This window comes from Eublepharis macularius, chromosome 13 (genome assembly GCF_028583425.1).
Source record: "Eublepharis macularius isolate TG4126 chromosome 13, MPM_Emac_v1.0, whole genome shotgun sequence".
Taxonomy (NCBI): Eukaryota; Metazoa; Chordata; class Lepidosauria; order Squamata; family Eublepharidae; genus Eublepharis; species Eublepharis macularius.
This window is the reverse complement of record NC_072802.1, coordinates 68406819-68424887: the sequence shown is the minus strand read 5'-3', so window position 1 is coordinate 68424887 and position 18069 is coordinate 68406819. Positions and strand designations below refer to the sequence as shown.

Below are 18069 nucleotides of genomic sequence, written 5' to 3'. Positions count from 1 at the left end.
GCCGGTCAAAGCGAACGGTATTGGTCTACAAGGACCACTGCTGTAGCATGTTATGAGGCCTGTTCATTTGTGCACATAAGCCAGAGGTGTGTTACATTCTTGTATGATCTTTGGGGCAATTTCACACCTTTGGTTTTTCCTGTATGGAAATAAATATCCATGCAGGAAAACATGATTTTTTCTTTAAGTCTGACACACACTATTTATACTCTACTTTCTGTTTTTAAACAGAAAAACTCCAAGCAGCTAACAGCAGTGGGTCAGAGCAGGCCAATGGACCAGGCCTTCCTGTCTCTCCATATTCTGTAGACCACTGATAAGGTGACCACTTAGGCTCTCTGATGGAGGCTTTCTCACTGAGGGAGGAGACCTCTCTCCTACCCTTGTAGAGTGGCTGGCCATTGGCCAAAGGCAGGCGGAGTGGCACGAGCCAGGCACTGCAAGTTTTTCCCCGCCACAAGTACATGAGTAGATGTGTTGTATTTCCACTTAGCTCAGATGCGATTGTTTAGATTTCCTCATGCTGCTGTGACTGCCACAGCATCTGTAAAGTAATCCCCCTCTCCTTTGCAACCAGGTATCAGAGAAGCTCAAGCTGGCTGAAAAAACCGCAGCAGACATTGACAAACTGCGAGACGGCTACCGTCCCGCTGCCAAGAGAGGTGCCATTTTGTTCTTTGTGCTGTCTGAGATGGCCCTTGTCAATACCATGTATCAGTACTCCTTGACTGCCTTCTTGGATGTCTTTAGTCTCTCTCTTCGGAAATCCATACCTGACACCATTCTCGCCAAAAGGTTGCGAAACATCATGGACACATTGACATTCAACATATACAACTACGGCTGCACAGGTTTGTGTGACCAGAAGCTCCCTCCATAAAAATAGGGCGGATGCATCTTCTGTCTGATGTCCAAAACTGAATTAGAGGGTCCATCTGGAGGAGACAAGTGCCAAAGGTAGAGAGTCTGGGACTTACGGAGCTGTGGGCAGGAAACCAAGTCCAGAGCTTGAGAAGTAGGCGACAAAGTAACTGGTCGGTATAGACCTTATGACTGGGCAGTCGGGACTCATCTTAAGGAGGGTAAATCAATCTGACAATGGGCTGAGTTCCTTATTACTTAGGTTTTTTAAAATCTAGAAACTGAGGATATTATGGTTTCATTCACAGGTTTGTTTGAGAAACACAAGTTACTCTTCTCCTTTAACATGACAATCAAGATTGAACAGGCTGATCACAAAGTCCCTCAGGAGGAACTGGATTTCTTTTTAAAAGGTAGTTTAAAATACTATCTAGTACTCGAAACTGCTTATGGGAAGATGTTAAAAGATACTGTGTTAACTTGGACCTTTTGTCCTCTTGTATGACAGCTGGAAGGTGAACAATTCCTTCTAGATATTAATGGCAGATATTTTCTGTTCTAATTAGTGAATTTGTAAATTTTGCCTCCTTTCTAATGAACTGTGGTACTCACTCAATTTTCCATCTTGTTCCTAGGCAATCTTTCTCTGGAGAAGAGTGCCAGAAAAAAGCCATGTGCTTGGCTTTCTGATCAAGGCTGGGAAGATATAATCCGTGTCGCTGAACTGTTCCCTGAAAAATTTGGGTCTCTTCCAGATGATGTGGAGGATAATCCAAATGAGTGGAAAGATGTGAGCAAGATTCTGCATCTTGAATATTCCCTCTTGAATGTTTCTCTGGGAGGCCACTGCCTTTTCCTTGGTGCAGACATCAATGGCCTGACCAACTGTGGTGTTTCTGACTGAAATATGAAATCCGTACTATTCACAAGGAGTCGAAAGCTCCAATGAGAGATCAGGCCACTATTCCCAGAGCTTTATTCTCATTTATTTTTGAAATTATTTCCCACCAGCTAGCAGAAAGGCGTTATAGCATATAAAAACCTCTCTTCAGTTGTATACCATAATCTCTAGCATTTGGCCACTTTTATGTGGGTTTACCTGCTCAGCTTGGATGCTATTGGTAAGTGGGGTGGTGGTGTGTGTCCGTGTCCGTGTCCTTTTCTCACAGTAGTGTGGTACTTCTTTGTACCTCTTTGCAAAATTCCCAAACATGCTTTCTTCTGTGTGTTGAGAAAGATTGTGCCACAGCCAGAGTGGCACTCATGTGGGTAAGAAAGTCCTGATCTTCCCAGTCCTGCCCACCTCCGTTCAGAACCATTTCCCTGACCCGCTCCTCCAAAGCAGCCATTTCTCCTCTGTTGTCAGCTGAGATATTGTTATAACATTATAGCTAATCTGTCCATCAGATTAGCTATAATTCTCATCTTTTATGACCTTTTTAAAAGTAAGTCTCTAGCCCCTTCTGTTTCTGATATAGTGGGGATGGGGATGGCTTCCACAGGGTTGGGAAAATGTGGGCGACCTGCCATACAGAGCCCTGTTGCTGCTGCAGTGGGACATCCACAAGAGCCTGTCCCCATTTCAAAAACACTCTTCTCGCTGCTCTTAGAAGCAACATCAAGTGAGCATTTAGCACTGAGGCATGCTCTCTCACATTTCTTCCTCAGTGGTATGATCTGGATGCCTTGGAACAAACCCCGTTTCCCATGCACTATGGGAGCAGCCTCACCAACTTCCAAAAGCTGCTGCTTTTGCGTTGCTTCCGGGTTGACCGCGTCTATCGTGCTGTGACTGACTATGTCACTCTCACAATGGGAGTGAAGTAAGTGGTTCTCCTTCCATTTCTTCTTAAATATGAGGATGTTTTCTGTAGAAAATTGGAGATTTGTGACATGATTAAATATTGTCTCCCCTCCCCTCTCCCGTTGCCATCTACTCGCCAGGTATGTCCAGCCTCCAGTGATCAGCTTTGAAGCCATCTTTGAGCAGAGCACCCCGAATTCACCCATTGTTTTTATCCTGAGTCCTGGCTCTGATCCTGCTAGTGACCTTATGAAGCTAGCAGATCGGACAGGCTTTGGAGGGAATCGGCTCAAATTCCTGGCCATGGGTCAAGGGCAGGAGAAGGTAAGTTTGGACTGTACATTCAGGTTCATGGGACTACCCCCTTGGTGTGCATATCATTACTCTTCTGGGCACAGAAGCTTTACGAGGTTCTCATACTTGCTCTGGCCTGACAGTCATTGTAGAACTTCTTGTGTACTTAAGGCTGAAACAAAAAGGGTTGAAAAATGTGTTGTACTGGGAAAATGTTCAGTGCCACTTCCTTCTAAGTGGACGGTGTCACTTGCACAGGCAGTGTGGGGATTGACACAGTGGTGGTGTAGACTTGCATTGTCCCATTTTTATGCACTCACTCAGTGTGCTGCAGTAAGCTTCATACACTTTATATGTACATCAAATGAACAACTGTACTGCTGTATCCTCTCACTCACTTTTCCATGTTCCAAAATGTCAGTAGATAAATAAAGGTGGATCTCTTATTTATCCTGCGGGTGTCTGTCACCCGTTCTGTCAGGAATTCCAGCTTCCTTTGAGATGCAACTATGAGATTCCCACGTTCCTTTCTAACATCACTGCAGGTGGCCCTGCAGTTGCTGGAGAATGCAGTAGCACGGGGACAGTGGCTAATGCTACAGAACTGCCATCTTCTGGTGAAGTGGCTGATTGACTTGGAGAAGGCCCTAGAAAAGATAGTTAAGCCACACCCAGATCTCCGCTTGTGGTTGACGACGGACCCTACGAAGGGATTTCCAATTGGGATACTCCAGAAATCTCTCAAGGTACAATAACACGAGTGTAACATCTGGGACGGAGCTTTCTGAAGTTGCTTCCTGCAGGGCTTTGGCCTGGACAAGAGTCTGAGCATATCCTCATGTACCTGACATAGTCAGATAAAAAAATCTTACCAGCTGGGCTCCCACACATGTTTTTGCATGGTTTTCTGGTTCGAGGGCAAAGGAGTTTGGTGACCGAGCAGTGTAAAATATACTTATCTCTGTGCTGTTTTTTCCATATATGTAAACATTAAGCCTATGTCTCTGCTGAGCTGGGCCTCTGTGTCAGTGGAGCAGACAATTGGAAAGGAGAACCGCATCCAGCTGTTCCTTGTCGGAGGCTTTAATTCCATCCAAGCTGATGTGATTATTTTTTTGAATCACAGACTGGGGCAGCTCTGCTAATGATCTTCCAGCTTTGCTTCTCCTTCTGTAAACCTCCCTGTGAATTTAATCACATCATCGGCCAGATGGTGAAGCCACTACTCTAGAGGCTCTCATTAGGCCAGACTTTTCCTCTCCAGTGGTGTCCTGCCGACAGCTTGCTCTCAAGAAGCCCTGGCAAAGTCAGTGGAACTTCAGCAGAGAATGTACGTCGTGGAGGACTCATTCTTTGCTGAAACACTTGCCTATGAGAACTTAGTAGGTTTTCCGAAGTGTCATTGTGCTGTTTCTCTTTAACAACAGCAACAACATTGTCATTATTGCATTGTTCATTTGGATTGTGTATTGTGTATCTTACACTGTTATGATCACATGGTTGCTTTTTTGTTCAGTTTTGTACTCCTATTGACTCCTATTGTGTTATTCACTTAATGTCCTATATTGTATGATTACTTTCTCTTTCTCTGTACTCTGTAATCCACATTGAGTCTCCATGAGAAAAGCAGGCTATAAATAAGCTAAATAAATAGCTCAGTGGGAGAGCACGTGCTTTGCGTGCAGGAGGGCCCACATGCTTAAGCCTGAATTCTTCAATAGAAAGGACTTCTGCAGAAGAGCTTGAGAAGATGGCTGCCCAAGCGAGACCCTGGAGGATCTGAGTAGGCAATCTGGGCTCAGTGGACCTGCAGTGGACTGGCTCAATATCTGGCTTGTGACCCATACTTATATGGGTTGTTGTGATTCTTTTGCTAGCAGAAGTGGGTGAGGGGAAGAATTCTAAGAAAACAAAAACTGCAGCTAATTCTGAAGTGGAAGGAAAATGGCAAGGCCAAATATGCAGACAATAGCTTACTTAATGATTAGATTTTAATTTTTAATTGTTTTTGACAGAGACGGGGGCGGGGGTCAAGATTAGGGCCCAATACAAACACTAAAAGAGAAACTCATGATCTAAAAGTACCTGCAGAACTGGAGTAGCTCAAGTAACTTCAATCAGCTGCCCAGTAATACGCACAGATCGTCTTCAATTTCTCCCAGGTTGTCACAGAGCCCCCAAATGGGCTGAAGCTGAACATGAGAGCCACCTACTTCAAAATTTCTCATGACTCTCTCGACCAGTGCCCACACCCAGCCTTCAAGTCCTTGGTCTATGTCCTTGCCTTTTTCCATGCCGTAGTTCAGGAGAGGAGGAAATTTGGGAAGATTGGCTGGAATGTGCCTTACGATTTCAATGAATCTGATTTCCAGGTAGGTGGCCAAACCCTCACTTCCAGGGGCATCTTTCTTGGGAAAGGGGCAGTTCCCAGCTCTGCTTTCTTGGTTCCTTAAAAGTTTGGGTTGTGTCACTAAGGCTTTTGCTTTTACTGTCCATCACTTAAGCAGGCTACATGTCTGCAAACATGTCCTGCAAGAGGAGGTCATGGTCCTCCCCCCCCCCAATATTTAACTTCATATGCAACCTTGCCATTTGCGTGCTCGTCATATCCCTGAATGCATCCCCTAGTCTGTGATTTAAAAGTTTTTTCCCCATTTGTGTTAAGAAGGTGCTGTTAATTTCATAAGCAAATTATGCAAAGGGGAAACAGGTTGATAGTCAGGAGTAACTAACTTTCTTGACTTGCTCGCTTTAACAACTGTCTAGGTCTGCATGGAAATTCTCAATACTTATTTGACAAAAGCATTCCAGCAAAACGATGACAGAATTCCATGGGGGAGCCTCAAGTATCTCATTGGAGAGGTAAGCAAGCATTTGGTGGCCAAATAGTGAAGAAGTGCAAAAGAAGAGTCCGATATGCTGAATATTAATGGCAAGGCTGTGCGTATTCCACCTGCCAAGGAATCAAAAGCCTGCTGCTGCCTTTTAAAAGTCTTCCCCCTTTCATCCTTTCTGAAACAAAGGCTCTTATTGCAGCAGAGGAAAGCTTGACATTCTGCAACTGCCCACCAGTCCCATCATATTAATTTTTAAAATGCCATTTTGAAACACAGTAAATGTGAAGTTTTTGCCTCCCTCCCCTGCCTGACTTCTTAGCTTTCATGAGATATGGTGTTGTGTAATCAGACTTTTCCTCAGGACCATGAGGGCTAGAAACCCGTCTTGTGAAACGACGCAGTGGCACACGTGCCTTAATGTTCTCTAAAGGCTCACTTTTAACTTCATCTTCGTTCTTCTGTGCCTCCACACATGGGGACTGCGCAGGCGCAGGCCAGCCGCCGGAGAATTTTCTAGAGCTTCCAAGGCTCCGAAGGGGCCGTTTGTCGCGCGCCTCAGCGACCGTCTTCCCGCCCAAACGGTCACGTGATCCTACAGCGACCAACGGCCCCTTCCCTCAGTTCTCTTCTTGCCGCCGCTTGGAGAGAACGTGAGCTTCGTTGCTCTGTGCTTTTGTGCTTCGTGCTTACTCTAACTGATTGCTTGGCTTTTGACTTCGGACTTCGTGACCTCGACTATTCTTTGGATCTCGCTTTGGACTTTGACGTGGACTCGGTAATTTGACTCGGACTGTTTTTGACCCTTCTTTCGCGTGCCCCTGAAGATGGCCTCTACGGCTCTCTTCAAGCATTGCCTAAAATGCCACACTAAAATGGCCAAATCCGATGGCCATGATTTGTGCCTTTTTTGCTTGGGGGAGACCCACAATGTCTCGGCCTGTAGGATCTGCCAGGGTTTCACCAGCAAGGCCCGGTAGGATCGCAAGGCCCGGCTAAATTCCTCGCTGTGGCAGAAGGTCATGTCGGAGGGAACCCCGTTACGTCCGTCCAAGGCCGGCCCTAGCCCCTCTGCCGAACGGCAATCAAGAGCTGGCTCAGTGGCCTCCGCGAGGTCGGGGTCGAAACCGCTGCCCCCGAGTGCCTCGGCGTCGAGAGCGGCCTCTCCAGCGCAGGGACCGGTGCGGCCGCCCCGTAGCGCGTCATCTACCAGGTCGGATCCGAGACCGACGTCGGAACCGAGGGTCCTGGTACCGAGTCCCCGGTCGGAACCGACGACCGGTTCGATCCCGATCAAGGCGAAGAGGTCGAAGCCGAGGTCCCCTTCGAAGGCGAGGAGCGCGTCGGTTCCGAGGTCTTCTTCGGAACCAGCGAAGAAGAAGAAGAAGACCAAGCATCACCGGTCGCCGCGTCCCGCTCCTCAGGAGGAGGTCATCGTGCTGCCTCACACGCCTTCCCCTCATCTGGGCTCCCCGGAGCCAGAAGACATCTCCGTGCCGGTGCCGGATCCGATGGCCTTCGAGACGGTGCCCGCAGAATTCTCTTCGGGACCGGAGCCGAGTCCGCGCCGTCGGAGCCGACCATCGCTTCCCCTTCGGTCGCCGAGGCTGGAACCGAGCCCGTCCCCTCGTCGGAGCCGTCCGTCGCCTGCCCGTCCGTCTCCACCTCCGGTCGGTCGTGAGCGGCATGGTTCCGGGGACAGTGTCCGATCTGTCCGGTCCGCTGCGTCCCGGCATCTACAGGCTTCCTACCTCCCCTCGCCATACCGTTGCCAATGGGAGGGGGCACCTGCGGGCTTCTCCGTGTCGGAACCGAGGCCTTCGACATCGAGGTCGGCGTGGGCTCCCCCTCCGCTCCAGGTTCCGGAATCCCAGCTCGGTTCCGATGAGGAGGAGGTGGGGAGCTTTGGCGGCTACCAGTCGGAGTCCTGGTCCGAACCATCGCCGGCTGAGGAGCTAGTGCCATCGGCGGACTCGCCATTCGAGGACCTCCGCATCTACGCCGACCAGATGGCTAGGATGGCCAAGGCTCTCGAGATGGACATCTCTTCGGCAGTCCCCCAGACCAAGGACAAGCTCCTCAAACGGATTTACGGGGACAATCCGGCGTACGTTGGCTTCCCCATGCTCGAGGGTATTGAGGAGATTGTGGAGAAGGTGTGGCAGGTGCCCTGTGATCAACCTCCAACGTCCAAGCGCATCGAGCAGCTTTACAAGATCAAGCAGGGCACCTGGCCGGCGTTGGTGAAGCACCCTCCACCTTCCTCCTTGGTCACAGAGGAGTTCAACCCCCGGCGATCGGGTCACTCCTCGGTGCCTGCCGATAAGGAGGGCAAGAAGCTGGATGCCATGGGCAGGCGCCAGTACATTGTTTCTTCACTGGGTCTGAGGATTGCCAACTACCAGACCATCATGGCAGGGTACCAGCTGTACCTCTGGGAGAAGTTGGCATCCTATACACGAGACCTCCCTCCTGAGCAGAAGGCTGTGGTGTCCCTGCTGCAGACGGAGGCTGTGAGGCTGTCTAAGCAGCAGATGAACGCTGGGAGCCACGCTGCTGACACTGCTGCTAGAGGGATGGCGTCGGCGGTGGTCCTCAGGCGCCACTCCTGGTTGCGGTCTACGGCCCTGTCCCAAGAGGTGCGTTCCAGGGTGGAGAGCATGCCATTTGAAGGGGACTCGCTGTTCTCCAAATCGACCGACGAGACCCTGAAAAAGAAAAAGGAGGACAGACAGACGGCGCGGTCTTTGGGTCTGGCTCCAGCGGACAAGCCCTCCTCCAGGTCACGGTACGCTCCCCGGTCTGGCCCTTACCACTACCAGGGCAGATACCAACAGCAGCGGCCGGGCTACCATCAGTATCCTGCCTACCAGCAGCGGCCTTACCCTCCCGCACAACAGCAGAGGAGGCGTCGGCCCTTCAAGCCTCGTCAGGCACAGCAACCGGCCCAGCAGAAAGACCAGCAGGGCGCCGGGAGGCAGTACTGACGGGTCGCGCCAGCCGTATCCCCGAACTTTTCGGACAGACTTAGTCCACTCCTCTCTGAGTGGGAGTCAATAACATCTGACTCATGGGTCTTAACTATTGTTGAACTGGGATACGGGCTGGAGTTTGTTGAGCTGCCTAGATGCAGTTCACCCCTGACAGCTGTCAATAACACTATGGCCGAGCTGGATGCGGAGATCGTGTCGCTCTTGGCCAAGGGTGCTGTGGAGGAATTGCCCTATGAGGACTCTGTAAAGGGTTTCTTCTCTAGGTTCTTCCTGGTCCCTAAGAAGGATGGGGGCTTACGTCCCATTTTAGATCTGAGGGGCCTTAATGCCTTCCTCAAGGTGACCAAATTCAAAATGGTTACGTTGGCGGCTGTGATCGCCTTGCTGAAACAGGGAGATTGGTTTGCGGTTCTTGACTTAAAAGACGCATACTTTCACGTGGGCATACGGAAGGAGCACAGGAAGTACCTGAGCTTTGTTTACCGGCAAAGGGTTTTCCGGTATAAGGTGCTCCCCTTTGGCCTGTCCACTGCCCCACGAGTGTTCACTAAATGTGTGGCCCCTGTGGTTTCCTTCCTACGGGAAGAAGGCTGTACCATCTTTCCGTACCTCGATGACTGGCTCATCGTGGCTGAATCGGAGTCTAGGCTGGTGCAGGACATTGGCTTGGTACTTAGCACTTGCCAACGCCTGGGGCTCCTGGTGAACTTGGAGAAATCCAAGCTGGTGCCCAGCTGCAAGGTGTGTCCTACATTGGTGCACTTTTAGACTCTGTGGAGGGTAAGGCCCTGCTCCCCTTGGAGAGGGCTCGGTCCCTAAGGGGTCTAGTGTCCATGTTTAAAAGGAACCGGTTCCAGTCTGTGCGCACTATCCAGTGCTTACTAGGGCATATGGCAGCGGCCACCTCTGTGGTGCCTTTCGCTAGGCTGCGTATGCGCCCTCTCCAGAACTGGTTTGTGCGGAGGTATGATGCTCTGCTGCACCCTCCGTCCCTCAAATTCTCTATCCCGAGGGTCATCCTCTCCTCCTTGGACTGGTGGCTGTCTGATGACAACTTGTTTAGAGGGACCCCTTTTGGGTATCAACACCATGACATCACGGTTACCACTGATGCCTCTCTGTTGGGATGGGGGGCTTACTGTGGTGATGTGTCTGTGCAAGATGTCTGGTCTGACAGGGAAAAGACCCTCCATATCAATGTGCTTGAACTAAGGGCCATTCGTTTCGCACTTGTGTCTCTTACAGCACTGCTGAGAAATCGTCAGGTCTTGGTGCAGACGGACAACACGACTGCCATGTACTACGTGAATCAGCAGGGGGGCACAGTGTCCATGGCCCTGTGCCGGGAAGCCACACTCACTTGGCAGTGGGCTATCAAGAACGGCGTGTCGCTCCGTGCTATACACGTGGCTGGGTCAGACAATGCCCGGGCAGATGCCCTCAGCAGGGCCCCTTTACTAGACCACGAGTGGGAAATGAACGGAGAGTGCGTTGGGCCGATCTTCCGGATGTGGGGTCATCCAGTGATAGACATGTTCGCCACTGCGGCAACCACCAAGGCCCACACGTTCTGTTCCAGGGCAGGGAGCGACCCCCTCTCTATTGGGGATGCCTTCCAGTTTAGGTGGACGCAGGGCTTGCACTACATGTTTCCTCCGTTCCCCTTGATTCCCAGGGTCCTGTGCAAGATAGAGGAGGACGGGACGGACTGCATCCTGGTGGCCCCCTTCTGGCCACGGCAGGTTTGGTTCCCGAAGCTCCTGCGAATGTCCCAACGGACATATGTGAGTCTGCCCCCTCGGCAAGACCTTCTCCTAAACGGGAGCCTAGTCCACCACGATCCCAGGAAGCTGCACCTAACGGCGTGGCGGATCATTCCTCCCCGGTAGGCTTTACTGACGAGGTGCAGAGAGTCCTCCTGAACGCCCGTCGGCCATCCACTAGGCGCGCTTATGCGGCCAAGTGGCGCAGGTTTGAACTTTGGGCACTTGCTAAAGGAGTGGTGCCTGACAGCAGTCCCTTGGGGGTTGTATTCGAGTATTTGTGCCACTTGCGTGGCCTGGGCTTGAAGGTGTCCTCCCTCAAGGTCCACCTGGCAGCGATATCAGCTGCTCACACCCGAGTTGAGGGTGCTACGGTGTTTTCTCACCCACAATCCCGCCAGTTCCTTAAAGGCATGTACAATCTTTACCCACCTGTGTCGGCGCCAGTGCCTCAGTGGTCACTGTCTTTGGTGCTCTCACGTCTCATGTTGCCTCCGTTTGAACCTATGGCTACATGCCCCTTGGATATGCTATCCTACAAGGTAGCATTCTTGGTGGCCGTCACGTCGGCCAGGAGGGTCAGTGAGCTGTCTGCACTGCGGTCTGACCCCCCTTTTCTTGTGTTTCATCCCAACAAGGTGGTCCTGCGTCCCTGCCTCGGGTTCCTGCCCAAGGTGGTGTCCGCCTTCCACCTCTCGCAGGATATCTCACTGCCTGCATTTTTTCCTCAACCTTCCTCTAAGGGGGAAAAGGCCCTTCATTCCCTAGACTTGAAGAGGGCCCTAGCCTATTACCTGGATAGGACGAAGGAATTCCGCTCCTGTCCTCACCTGTTTGTATGTTTTGGGGCCAAGGACAAGGGTAACAGGGCTTCCTCACAGACCCTGTCTAGGTGGATTGTGACGGCCATTAGCAAGGCCTATTCCCTGGCAGGGGTGGCTTGCCCGCTCCATGTCAGAGCCCACTCCACGCGGTCCCAAGCATCCTCTTTGGCACTCCTCAGGGGGGTGCCCCTGGTTAACATTTGTAAAGCAGCCACATGGTCCTCTGCAGACACCTTTGTCAGGCATTACGCCGTTGATGTCAATGCGGAGCAGGATGTATCTGTGGCCAAGGCTGTCTTACACTCCCTTTTTTCCTGAGGGAGTTTTGGAATGACTTTCTTGGCGTACCTGCTGGGTACCCCTGAGTGAAAGTGTGTATATATGTACCTGGGGGTGTGTATATATGTAAATATTGAATATTTATGTGTCCTTACACAGTTTTTTACATAGATGTATATATGCATATCTATTTATTGTTGTTCTTGTTTGTTCAATAAAATTGTGTTGGACTTCACCCCCGCCTTCCTTATTGTGTGAAGCTTGGTACACTCCCATGTGTGGAGGCACAGAAGAACGAAGATGAAAACAGGGTTAACATACCTGTAACTTATGTTCATCGAGTTCTTCTGTGCTGACACACAACCCTCCCTCCTACCCCGCTGTGAACTCCAATGCACAATACTGTGATGGCTGTAACGGATATTGGTGTTTTTAAGGTGTTATGGCTGAAGTGTGTTGGTCAAGCGGCGGCAAAGGAGAACTGAGGGAAGGGGCCGTTGGTCGCTGTAGGATCACGTGACCGTTTGGGCGGGAAGACGGTCGCTGAGGCGCGCGACAAACGGCCCCTTCGGAGCCTTGGAAGCTCTAGAAAATTCTCCGGCGGCTGGCCTGCGCCTGCGCAGTCCCCATGTGTGTCAGCACAGAAGAACTCGATGAACATAAGTTACAGGTATGTTAACCCTGTTTTTCAGGTGATGTATGGTGGACGTGCCATTGATAGCTTTGATCGGCGCATTCTTACCATCTACATGGATGAGTATTTGGGGGATTTCATATTTGACACCTTCCAGCCCTTTCATTTCTTCCATGATGATGATGTTGACTATAAAATCCCTGAAGGAACTACGAAGGATGAGTTTGTTGGTAAGCAAAGTGTTATGCGTTCTTTGTCTGTCTTCTGTCCTGAACTCGATGCACTGACCAGGCTTGGACCTTCAGCAAGTTGGCTGCCCTCCAGTCACAACCGGGTATCATTCACCTTGGTTTCGAAGTCCACTTGACTAACATGGCCCCAAGATACCTTTTGTCTCCTCTTCAGCAGCCTTCAGCATATCACCGTGAATCTAGTGAACTACAAATATAGAAGAGCACCTGGGAGAGCTCTTTGCCACCTGACTTCCCAGGGTCTCGGGAGCGGCATTTCAGGGGACTGCAATGGGAAAGAGGTGGCAAAGATCCCCTCGGCGAAATAACTCTGTTTGCAAGCCATTGTTTCCCATAATTGTGAATGTATTTGGGGCTCCTGCTCTGAATTTTGCTCTTCTACTACGGGTCAACACAGCTACCCACCTGAAACTAGAAAGTCCCACTAGAAAGGTGTACACAAGAAACAACGGCTTGGTAGATTGTAGCCCTAGTGACTTAACCTGTTGTGTCTTGGCAGCTAGATCAGGTGCTTCTGGTCAGTTCTTGATACTTTAGAGCTTCTATTTATTTATGTCATTTATAATAATAATAATAATAATAATAACAACATTCAATTTATATACCGCCCTTCAGGACAACTTAACACCCACTCAGAGCTGTTTGCAAAGTATGTTGTTATTATCCCCACAACAATCACCCTGTGAGGTGGGTGGGGCTGAGAGAGCTCCAGGAAGCTGTGACTGTCCACCTTTCTCACTGAGACTCAAAGCAGATTACATAGTGTAAGATTAGTACAGTCAATGTCAAGGACATTTCAATAAACCAATGCTGTAGGGAATATAAATGCGAAGTTGCAAAGACATAACATCAGCAAAAATCCAACACAGACATGCTGAAACAGAGTATAAGCAATTCTAAGACTGATGTATTAAACAACATAGAACTACCCAGCGGGATCATACTTAAAGCAACAGATAACACACAAGATAACAGAGAGTACATAGCAGAGGTTTATGGTCTCTGTCTCTTTAAAGAAACATCTCTTTGAGACCACCTTCTTACAGTACGGCCCTCCTATCTGAGTAAAAAGCACTGTTCAGTAATTCAGTTTTGCATCATTTGCAGAAAGCCAGGAGAATGGGAGCGTCCTGACTTCTTCAGGTATATCTGAACTGTATGCCCTGTAGATTACGCACATCGTGGCTATTTCACATGTAGCAATTTAAGGTGTGACATTTGCAGGCTGGAGAGATTTGAAGGGCACTTCTTTGCATTGCTCAAGAAGCAGCATTAAAAGCATCTCTTTTGCCGCTTTACCCCCCTCCCCTCTTTATGACTCTATCCCTATTTTTAATTGTTTATTGGTTACCTAAAATAAGGAAAAAAATGTGATACAGAAGGCAGAAATTGTGAGATTTCTGCAGGGTATTGAAGCTGCTTAAAAACCAAATATGACATGTTTTAAATGAAGAAAAAAATGATAATTTATATTAACACAGTAGCATTTCTCAAGTTCACCTCTAATGTTTAGCGCTGATACAGAATACATTTTAAAAGCAAATCATATATTTTATACATTCTCAAAACAACACTGCAGCACAGGTTGGACTTAGCAGGGGCTGAATTTGACTGCTTTTGTTTAATCAGAACAGGGCTTTCTCCTCCTTTCTAAAGAACTGGAACACGTTAAGCTGTCTTCTACTAAGTCAAACCATTATCTGTCAAGGTTAGTATTGTCTACCTTGACCGGCAGTGGCTCTTCTAGGTGTCAGAAACGGAGGTCTAACAAATCACTTAGTAATTGATCCCTGTCACTGTTCACTTGGGACCGAACCCAAGATTTTCTTGAATGCAAAGCAAAGGCTCTGCCAAGGAGCCACTGCCTCACACTCTTTTATCTGTCTGGTGTTCAGATTTTTGATGCATATGCCTGTGTACCTACCCACACACCTTCGTTTCATGTTCTTATTATACAGAAGAGATAGAGTCCCTTCCTCTTGCTAACACGCCGGAGGTATTTGGTCTTCATTCGAATGCTGAAATTGGATACTACACACAGGCAGCTCGAGATATGTGGTCACACCTTTTGGAGTTGCAGCCTCAGACAGGTATGACTTTCAATCACTGTTTGAGGACCAAACCTTAAAACTCTATTGAAAGCTTCCACTCCTCTCCTTTTTGGCCCAGAATGTAACACTGAAATCCTAGCAATATATATCAAAATAATTACTCACACACATTAGTGGGAGTTTTTAAATGTGTTTCCAGCAACATATCCTCTCTTCAAAAAAAAATCCCTTTTTTGAATTAGTCTTCCGAAGTGCACTTAGAGTATGCTTTTAATTAAGTGATATGTTCTGGGTAAATCTTAAAAGGGGAGGGAGGCTTTCCCACTGTCATATTCCGGGAATTGAAGTTTTGTCAGACAATTCATCTTCCAAATATATTCAGATGATTGAAGTAGAGCAACTTATTAAATTTGGATAATATAATCCTTAAATGGTATTGTGAATATACCTTTAAAACAGAATTGATTTTGATAAGTGATAGTGCACTCCTAAGCTTGTCAACTTCAGTGGACTTAGAACTCTGCTTTGGATTGCACTGTGAGTAAACTGAACTAGAAGCTCTTTATTAAGGAGAAATTGGCCCAGTAATCAAACATTTGCCATATTGGATTTGGCCTTTGTGCAAACTATTGGTGTCCAATGTGGCTAGTTTTGATCTCTAAACTTATCACATTTTAGGTGAATCTGGTACTGGGATAAGTCGAGATGAATACATTGGGCAAGTAGCCAAGGACATAGAAAACAAAATGCCAGCTATTTTTGACCTTGATCAAATACGGAAGACTTTTGGGAGTGACATTTCACCTACCACCGTGGTGCTCCTACAGGAACTGGAGCGTTTTAACAAGCTCATGATTCGTATGTCCAAGTCACTGGTTGAGCTGCAAAGGGTAAGACAATCTCCCTCTCTCTCTCTGTGTGTTTGTATTTCTTGGGCAACAAAATGTAACAAGACTTTTCCTGCTTCTCTCTCATCAGGCCTTGGCTGGAGAGGTTGGAATGAGCAACGAACTGGATGAGGTGGCTCGAGCACTTTTTAATGGGCAGATTCCAAATATCTGGAGAAAATTGGCCCCTGATACGCTGAAAACACTGGCAAACTGGATGATTTTTTTTAAGAATAGGCATAACCAGTATACCACATGGGTGAGTGCAAGATGAGGCTTTTCTTTTGAATATTCTCTCCACGTATGACATATGAACACTTATCTCTTGAACAGTAACAGTGCAGAAAGGCCACCCTCCATCTTAAGCTCATGGAAATGTGATGTGCTTAAATGCATCCATGGTCGCATGCACGATTCTCTGCGTCCTCCATTTTATTCTCACAGCGACTCTAAGTAGGTTATGCTGAGCTCCGTGGCAGGATGGAAATTGCTCCACAATGGCTGTATTGGGTTACACCCATTTTATGCCATAAATATACAAGTTTGCATTTTCAGGTTGAAGAGGGTGAACCCAGCGTCATGTGGTTGTCAGGACTGCACATCCCCGAGTCTTACCTGACAGCACTTGTTCAAGCAACCTGCAGGAAGAACGGCTGGCCTCTAGATCGCTCCACCTTGTATACCCAAGTGACCAAATTCAGGACAGTAGACGAAGTCACTGAGCGCCCTGGCCAAGGTAGGACTCTGGTTAAGCCTTTGTAAGTTTCCCTTCACATAAAGGATGTTGGGTATATTGCAATTTGAGCTTGCTACTAAGATACATTTCTCTCCATGTGTTGTGCTCATTCATTAAAAGCAACCAGCTAGAGTTGACATTGCTGACTAATTGAATGTTCAAATATTGCCTGTAGTCAAGAGTGCAGCTGCATAGACAGCAGCTTTACTATTTTATTTCACATCATTTCTTAGCAATGGCGAGAAATGCGGGTTGCTCCCCCACTCCAGCCCTGTCGCTGTCAGGGGTAACATGGCAGCACAGCAAAGCTTCTCCTGCTGGACACCTGCTGACATCACTGGGCATTTCCAAACACACTTTTGTTTTTAATAATTCTGCTGGTTTAGTTATTTAAATTTTTGTACCTGCAACATGTCCTTAGTATTCCAGCACAAAAGCCATGAGAAACTGTTCTGTGAATCATTCACATTTAGAAACTTTAGCTAAAAGTTACAGGAATACATTAGACTTTTAAAAAATTTAATTTCATTGTTTCACCCTAATGGTTAAACTGTATGTGTTTGCACTTAGTGTAACCATCAAACCAGTTAATGATCAGGCGGTTTTGTGTGCAGTTGTTATAAGCAGTACTTGGCCATTATTTGACAGATCGACTGAACCACCCTTAAACAAAGTGTCATAAACTTCCGCATAGAATTTTTATGTGGCAGGTACTTGATTCTTCTATTACTGAATACATCACAAACATCTCAAAGCTTCGAGAAGCCATAGTGTATTCATTACCGAAGAATGGCTTTCCCCACCCCTGCCATCTTGTCATTCTGGTCTCCTCCCCTCTCAGGGTGTTTTGTTTCCGGCTTGTATCTGGAAGGAGCTGACTGGGATCTGGAGAGCAGCTGCCTTATCAAGAGTAAGCCCAAACTGCTGGTTGTTGACTTGCCTATTCTGAAGATCATCCCCATTGAGGCGCATCGACTCAAGCTACAGGTACACGCTGCCAAGAATAAGGTGTAGGTCTTTCTTGAGACAGCAAGGGACCTGGGCCCAGTGAATTTGGGGACCTTGTTTTCCCTGCAACCAAACATGTAGAGCTGCTTTTCATGTCCAGACTGTCCCATAATTGCAGGCAGGTCTGTAGGTGCAGTTACTACCCTCACCCCAGGAATCAAGATGACTTTCAGCACTCCTGCTGAGACGATCATTTCCCTAACGCTCATCTTTTGTAATTCATACACGCGCGGGAACATAATAATTGTGAGCAAACTAAACTAACACTGTGAAAAAATTCGTTTTGATGGAATGACTTTCCCTTTCTAGTCTCAACTGTAAATATAAAAGTGCTCAGTTTCTAGTGCAACCATGTATATTTAGAGTATCATCATGAGCTCTTCACTGATTTCTGCTCTGCAGAGCAAAGAATCAGCCCTTCATAATGGTTAACAAACTCAGCTTGATAACCTGTGTGCCTTTACAAGCCCGAACAGTCCCAGATAGTCAAAACTTTGGATCTCTTTGACGATGCTTAGTAACACCCCGACTCTGTTGTTTGCTCCCTTTAGAACACCTTTCGGACACCAGTGTACACAACGTCCATGAGGAGGAATGCCATGGGTGTGGGCTTGGTTTTTGAAGCTGATCTTTTTACCACAAGACACATTTCTCACTGGGTACTGCAGGGGGTCTGCCTCACACTGAATGCTGATTAGCAGTGGGCCGTAAAAGCACGGCAATTCTGCTGCCTCTTCCATTGGAAAGACCAATACAGGCAGGCCTCATCATGCCCTAAGAATCTTCTTGTTTTGAGATTTTGAACTCCTGTGTCACGGAAGAGTTGTATTACAGTCATTTGTTTGGAAAT

General features: G+C 48.0%; 1 protein-coding gene across 1 annotated transcript in view; it reads left to right on the top strand.

The window, feature by feature from the left end:
* Positions 1 to 18061, top strand: part of DNAH10 (dynein axonemal heavy chain 10) — an 88766-nt gene extending 70705 nt beyond the window's left edge. Inside the window, exons 65-79 of the mRNA XM_054995876.1 lie at positions 578 to 851; positions 1170 to 1274; positions 1497 to 1651; positions 2530 to 2684; positions 2806 to 2989; positions 3505 to 3705; positions 5122 to 5331; positions 5726 to 5821; positions 12345 to 12516; positions 14496 to 14627; positions 15267 to 15478; positions 15567 to 15734; positions 16031 to 16211; positions 17053 to 17198; positions 17771 to 18061. Coding sequence (XP_054851851.1) covers positions 578 to 851; positions 1170 to 1274; positions 1497 to 1651; positions 2530 to 2684; positions 2806 to 2989; positions 3505 to 3705; positions 5122 to 5331; positions 5726 to 5821; positions 12345 to 12516; positions 14496 to 14627; positions 15267 to 15478; positions 15567 to 15734; positions 16031 to 16211; positions 17053 to 17198; positions 17771 to 17917 — 2538 coding nt within the window. The 3' untranslated portion in view covers positions 17918 to 18061. The remainder of the gene's footprint in view (positions 1 to 577; positions 852 to 1169; positions 1275 to 1496; positions 1652 to 2529; positions 2685 to 2805; positions 2990 to 3504; positions 3706 to 5121; positions 5332 to 5725; positions 5822 to 12344; positions 12517 to 14495; positions 14628 to 15266; positions 15479 to 15566; positions 15735 to 16030; positions 16212 to 17052; positions 17199 to 17770) is intronic.
* Positions 18062 to 18069: the final 8 nt, after the last annotated feature.